The following is a 6567-nucleotide window of genomic DNA, read 5'->3' on the forward strand; positions in this document are numbered from 1 at the left end:
TAATTTCTGCTTTTTTAACTCAAATAGTGGGTATAACTCTATATAAATGAGGGATATTGACCATGAAGTCCAAAAAGTAGTAAAACTAGTAAGGTGGAGTTGGTAAAAACTACAAAAACGTCTAAAAATAAGGGACGAAAATGTCAAATTTTTGTCCTTTTTGGACCCCAGGAGGACAACACAAGGACCAAAACCAACCAATGGGCTCCCAATGTTGGCGTAAATGGGACGAAATGGGGGTCAGTCATTCATTTGGTGCTCGTCTAAAACATTTTGTAGTTATAGGATTATCTCGGAGGGGGGGTGTGTGGGGGGAGTGGGGGTGGAGATGAGGACGAAGACATACACGTGACGACTGATGTGATGAAGAGGAGGAGAAAGTGGTTCAGGTGAAAAAACGGCAACAAAGACCACGATGGAGGGTCAAGAAGGGGTCTGAGTTTTTACCTTCAATGTGAAGTGTCGCCGCTGTCTTGTCTGTCCCACAATCACATACGTATTGTCCTTTGTCTTTGTCTCCCACTTTCTTGATGACAAGGGTTCTGCGTTTGCCCTCGGCCTTGATGGCCACCATCTTTGAGGTCTTGATCTCGGCCTCGTCGTGGTACCACATAACATCAACGTCTTTGCTGAGCTCGCAATCGAGGATCACCTCGTCTTTCTCCACCGCAGTATAGTCCTGCAGCTTAACTGTGAAGTACGCATCTCCCTCTGGAATAGGGGACATTTCAGGGTGACTCTCCATGGCAACACATTTAACATGTCTTCATGGCTCAACACGGGACAAGACAGACAAATGCACAACATAGAGACACAGAACCCAGAAAACACTGTCTTACAAAAACAACATAAGGTCTTTCTGTGGACCTACAAAGACACAAACATGGACAAAGGTCTTTCTGTGGACCTACAAAGACACAAACATGGACAAAGGTCTTTCCGTGGACGTACAAAGACACAAACATGGACAAAGGTCTTTCCGTGGACCTACAAAGACACAAACATCGACAAAGGTCTTTCCGTGGACGTTCAAAGACACAAACATGGACAAAGGTCTTTCCGTGGACCAACAAAGACACAAACATTGACAAAGGAACTTTCCGTGGACGTACAAAGACACAAACATGAACAAAGGTCTTTCCGTGGACCAACAAAGACACAAACATTGACAAAGGAACTTTCCGTGGACGTACAAAGACACAAACATGAACAAAGGTCTTTCCGTGGACGTACAAAGACACAAACATGGACAAAGGTCATTCCGTGGACCTACAAAGACACAAACATGGACAAAGGTCTTTCTGTGGACCTACAAAGACACAAACATGGACAAAGGTCTTTCTGTGGACCTACAAAGACACAAACATGGACAAAGGTCTTTCCGTGGACCTACAAAGACACAAACATGGACCATGGTCTTTCCGTGGACCTACAAAGACACAAACTGTACAAAGGTCTTTCTGTGGACCTCCTGTACCATGACACAAAAATGGACAAAGGTCTTTCTGTGGACCTACAAAGACAAACATGGACAAATTGTACAAATAGCTGTGGGGAAGAAGAAGGACAGACACTGGAAAGAAGACAGCTTGTTACTCTCGGTTTACCTATGACCGTCAGGTTGGCCATGGAAGGAATTCCTTTGGCCTCAGCCTTAATTTGGCACGTATCATCCAGAGTCACTTCCTTTATTTCTAGGACATGCGTCTTTCCGTCCACATGCATGACCACGGTTCTGCTCGGATGTATTTTAACGTCGTTCTTGTACCACGTGACCGGGATGTCCTTGTGAGACAGCTCCAGCTCGAAACGAGCCGTCGTGCCTTCCTTCACAGTTTGGTCCTTTAGCGGCAAGATAAATTTGAGCCTGATCCCTATAGTGGTGTTAGTAAAGGATATTCACATGAGTTAGTTTAAAGGGGGCGGCAACCAACTCAATGACTGGAGTCTGATTAATAAAACCAGTTCTGGTTCTGTGTCCAGTACTGGGGGCCCGGCACTTACCCTCCACAGTGAGTCTAGCTGTTGACGTTTTTCCCAGAACCGCAATTGTATATTCGTCTTCGTCATCAAACTCACAACAGTTTATAATAAGCATATGCTTCTTTCCATCATCGATGATGTCATACTTTTGGTCTGGGGTGATGACGTCGTCACCTCTATGCCACATGACCTTAGAGACATCCTTCGTGATGGTGCATTCAAACTTAGCCTGTTTCTTTTCAGGCACAGAAACGTCCTTCAGCGGGACAACAAAGTCCATTTCGATCTCTAGATTAAAACACAGGTACACAACATCAACAACACAACAACACAACACACAAAAAACAGTACAACAGTCTACAGCCCAGGCCAGTTTACCATGTACACCCTGAGGAGGACCTCCTCATGGGTCTAAAGGTTATCAGGGGCATTTAAACGAAGACCAAATTACGTTCTTTGCCTTGCACGGCAGATGGATTCTCACAATATCAAATATTACAGGTAAATCCATCTCGTTCACGTCTGAACTACCAGCTCAGCGTCCGGTGAGGGGCTACTGGCAGCTATGGACGTGGTTTAGGTTAAACCAATGATGGCGGCGCTAAGGACGGATGGTTCATCCAATCACTCGCTAGGTATTTCTTGAAAGCGCCTGGCCTCTCGCAAACAGTTTGCTGGGACGGCTTCTCAGACTGATTTGTGTTAACAAACAATCTGGTTATGCCAGTCTACTATGGATGTATTACATAAACTGGATACCGGATCCCAAAGGGGGCCTGTTCCAGTTTGGGGTAAATAAAGTCCCTCTATCTGCGTAGTAGCGTTTCTCCAGCAGGCCCAAAGACTTCACGTTGTAGTGACAATGTCACAGGTCTTTAAATTGCTTTTCTCGGTTCAGGGGAAGATTTTTAAATATAAATAAGTCCATGGATTAAACATTCACAACAGAAAGAGTCATAAGCGACCTATCAACTGTTTTACAGACGTCTCTTTTACAAGATGTTTTTATTGGGTACAGAGTCATTTGAACTCTGCCCGTTGGTTGCTCTAATTGGTTGAAGGACTGTCCAATTGACGTCAAATTTCATTAATTCTGCTTTGGAGAACGGCGTTGAAGGACTCCATTGGTTGAAGGCCAAAGTGCTGTCATCAAGGACCACGGTCTTCTGGGTAACAAGGGTTCTTTGTGATCATTCACCAACATTTTGGTCACCGGTAAAGGACTGGTCCACCATTTTCTCCAGTTATTACCAAATTCTGACTTCAGTTTTATCAGGATGCAACAAGGATCTTCAGGCCATGCTCTTTCTCCACTGGGGGGGTCACCTTCATTTTGAGACCATCTGCTGCTATTCTAATGTTAAATCAAACTTAAGTCTTTAATCTTTGCTAAATCTAAAGAGACGTGATTGCACGTCTGGAGGTATGACACATGGTGTAACTAATAAACTGGCCACGGTGCATAGAGTTAACATAAAACATGTAACCACAGATGGGACAAATATGGAAGACTTACAGTGAACATACTACACACAATGTAGAATCTGACAACAACAGACAAGTTTCCATTGGACAGACACTGGACACCATTTTGATGGTTTGACATGGTTGGGGTCCTTGGGTCCTGGTCTTCCTCGGCTGCATGAAGTCTCAAAGAATGACGCAAGTAATGACTTTGACTCAACAACTCTATTAAATAAAGATCTAAGGTCCGCTCTTATGTGCCATAAAGCTTTATTTTATTGCCCGTGGACCTTACGCCTTTATTTGTACAGCTAGAACGAACAATACCGGTACGTAGTAGGTCCGATCCCGGACCCCAGGAGGTGGTCTTACCTTTGACATTGAGCATGGCGCTGGTTATGGCGTTCAGAGCCTGGTAGGACACCTCTCCGGCCTGATCCAACTGGCAGTTTTTCAGAATGAGTCGACGCACCCCCCCCTCCATCTGGATGTCGCACAGCTGGAGAATGCATCACAGAGCATTAATATAGAAAAGTAGTGGAGAGGACCATGGAAAAATCTTAGTGTTTTCAAGAAAGTAATGTCAATATTTCTTGAAAATAGTCTCAATGTATAAATAAGTCTTAGTTTTGAAAAAAAATATATATGTGTGTGCATATATATAATATATATATGCACACACATATATATATTTATTGAAATGCGTTTTGAGGTAATTAACAACAAACAACTAATTAACGTTAACGCGCTATTTTTGACAGCCCTAATATATATATATATATATAAAATATATTTAAAAAATATATACAGTATAATATATTATATATATAATATAAACATATATATATATATATACATATATATATTATAATTTCAAGAAAAAAAAATGAAAATGGTCTTAGTTTAAAAAAAATATATATCTACAAATAAATATATATACTGTATATAAAATATATAAAACAAAAACAAAATATATGGTATATATATGTATATATATATATACATATCATAATTAAAAAAAAGTCTTAATATTTAAAAATAAGTTTTTTAAAGTCATGATTTCAAGTTATATTTATTTCTTGTAACACAATGAGGCTCGGCAAAAGGCTCGCAATGAAAGACTACCTCGTTCCTCATGGCCCTAGTAACGAGTCATGTGACGTTATTGATTAGTAACGAGTCATGTGACGTTATTGACTAGTAACAAGTCATGTGCCGTTATACAAAAACAAGATGGCGTCGTACCGGGGATCTGGTCAAAACCTCTCCTTTGAGCTTCCACTCTCCGGGAACATCATCCTCCGAGATCTCCGTCTCAAACTTGGCTTCCTCCTTCTCGACCACCTCCACGCTGGCCAGGGGCTTCAAGATGTCCGCCTCGCGCTCTGAGGAAGAAGTTGCGTTAGTACTCATCAACACGAACCCACGGCAGTAAGTACGTAAAGGTCCCATGTTGGTAAAAGTGAGATATTCTTGTTATTTTCTACTACAAAGCAGGTCAAGATGCTTTATTTATACTTTAATGTATGTTAGTACTCATCAACACAGGTCACAGGTAAACATCATTTATATTAGGGTGACCTACTTTTATTTATTATTGTAATGACATATTCAATTTAATTTTAACGTCACTTACTTACACTGCAATATTGTTTTTTGGTACTATGTCAATCATAAGTTACAATACCTTTACAATACCTTTAAAATACATTTAGAATATCTTGATTTGACGCCACTTTACATCAAGGCTATACCCTCTGCTCATTGGCTGATGTTTGCCTGTTTGTTTGTGTGTTTACTTGTTTGTTTTTTTGCTTTTACTGTAGAAACCTGCTGCTGTAGCAAGGGAATTTCCCCTCATCATCTAATCTAATCTAAACCTATGGCAGTAAGTATGTAAAGGTCCCATGTTGGTAAAAGTGAGACCTTCTTGTCTTTTTATATCACCGAGCAGGTCAGGGTGCTTTATTTATACCGTAGTGTTTGTATTAAAATCCTCATTCCACACAGCCCTGTGTGAGAAACGGTGCCTTTCAATGAGCCAATAGGATTTCAGTACGGTTGTGATGTCACAACTATACTCTATAGAGGTAGAAAGTCATGCTGCAGTCGTTCCCCGGCTGCAAAGACAGTGCAGAGATGCCGAGAGAGCAGATGTGAAAGAAGATTTTAACACGAGGGTTAAAATGCGTCAAATGTGACCCGGGGACACGCAAGGGTTACACACGAGCATAATATGGGACATTTCAGGGACTAATGTTAAAATGCAGGTAGAGAAACCTCCTAGCGTCAGCTTGGCGGTGTAGACACGTCCCTCCACCTCCATGGCGTACTCGGCCACGTCGTCGGGCTGGCAGTTCTTGATGGTCAGCGTCAGCTGCTTTCCGTCCTTCTGGACCTCGACCTTGTCAGAGGGCGTGACCTCCGTCTCTCCTTTCAGCCACTTCCAGTTGGGAGTGTCCTTGAAGAGCTCGCATTTAAACGTAGCGGCTGCCTTGGGCTTCACATGCTGGTCCCTCAGTGGTTTCACAATCCAGTCTTTGATTATTTCTGTTGGAGAGCAACATTACTGCATCACAACAGGCCCCGTTCATTTTAACTCTAATGGAGTCTAAAACACAGCCGAGGAGCTAAAAACTGTGAAAAATGTCCTTCTCAGTTTCTAAATGTCCATCTTATGTAAATACATACATAACCTAGACTGTGGTCATTATATCTTATATCTTAGAACGTATACCCTGTTACATAGTGTTCTTATTAAGTCAGTTTATAGGTTATTATGTTAATATTTTATAGTTAACATGGTTAATTATGATCTACTGTACTGGTCACTTTTTTGCTTTTGCACACAGTCGACCATAGTATCTCACCTTATCATGGTCATTGCATCTCTAAGAGTGATTTTAAGTTTTATTCTTATGTATGTGTGACATATGTGTGATATATGTGTGTACAAGTCTGTAAATGTGTTATATATGTGTGTATATGTGTGATATATGTGTTTTTATGGATATATGTGTCCATATGTGTTTGTTGTGTTATGGTTGTCTTGCTACCGGATGGCTTAAATTTCCTTTGGGATGAATAAAGCATCTATCTATCTATCTATCTATCTATCTA

At 41.2% G+C, this 6567-nt stretch overlaps 1 protein-coding gene across 1 annotated transcript in view; it reads right to left on the reverse strand.

The window, feature by feature from the left end:
* The window catches only part of LOC116702471 (titin-like), a 210852-nt gene that overhangs the window by 21246 nt on the left and 183039 nt on the right, over positions 1-6567 (reverse strand). The window contains 6 exon segments of the mRNA XM_032536680.1: positions 448-711; positions 1608-1874; positions 2005-2271; positions 3820-3946; positions 4693-4832; positions 5728-5997. Coding sequence (XP_032392571.1) covers positions 448-711; positions 1608-1874; positions 2005-2271; positions 3820-3946; positions 4693-4832; positions 5728-5997 — 1335 coding nt within the window.

The sequence above is a fragment of the Etheostoma spectabile genome, chromosome 2 (assembly GCF_008692095.1).
Source record: "Etheostoma spectabile isolate EspeVRDwgs_2016 chromosome 2, UIUC_Espe_1.0, whole genome shotgun sequence".
NCBI classification, from domain to species: domain Eukaryota; kingdom Metazoa; phylum Chordata; class Actinopteri; order Perciformes; family Percidae; genus Etheostoma; species Etheostoma spectabile.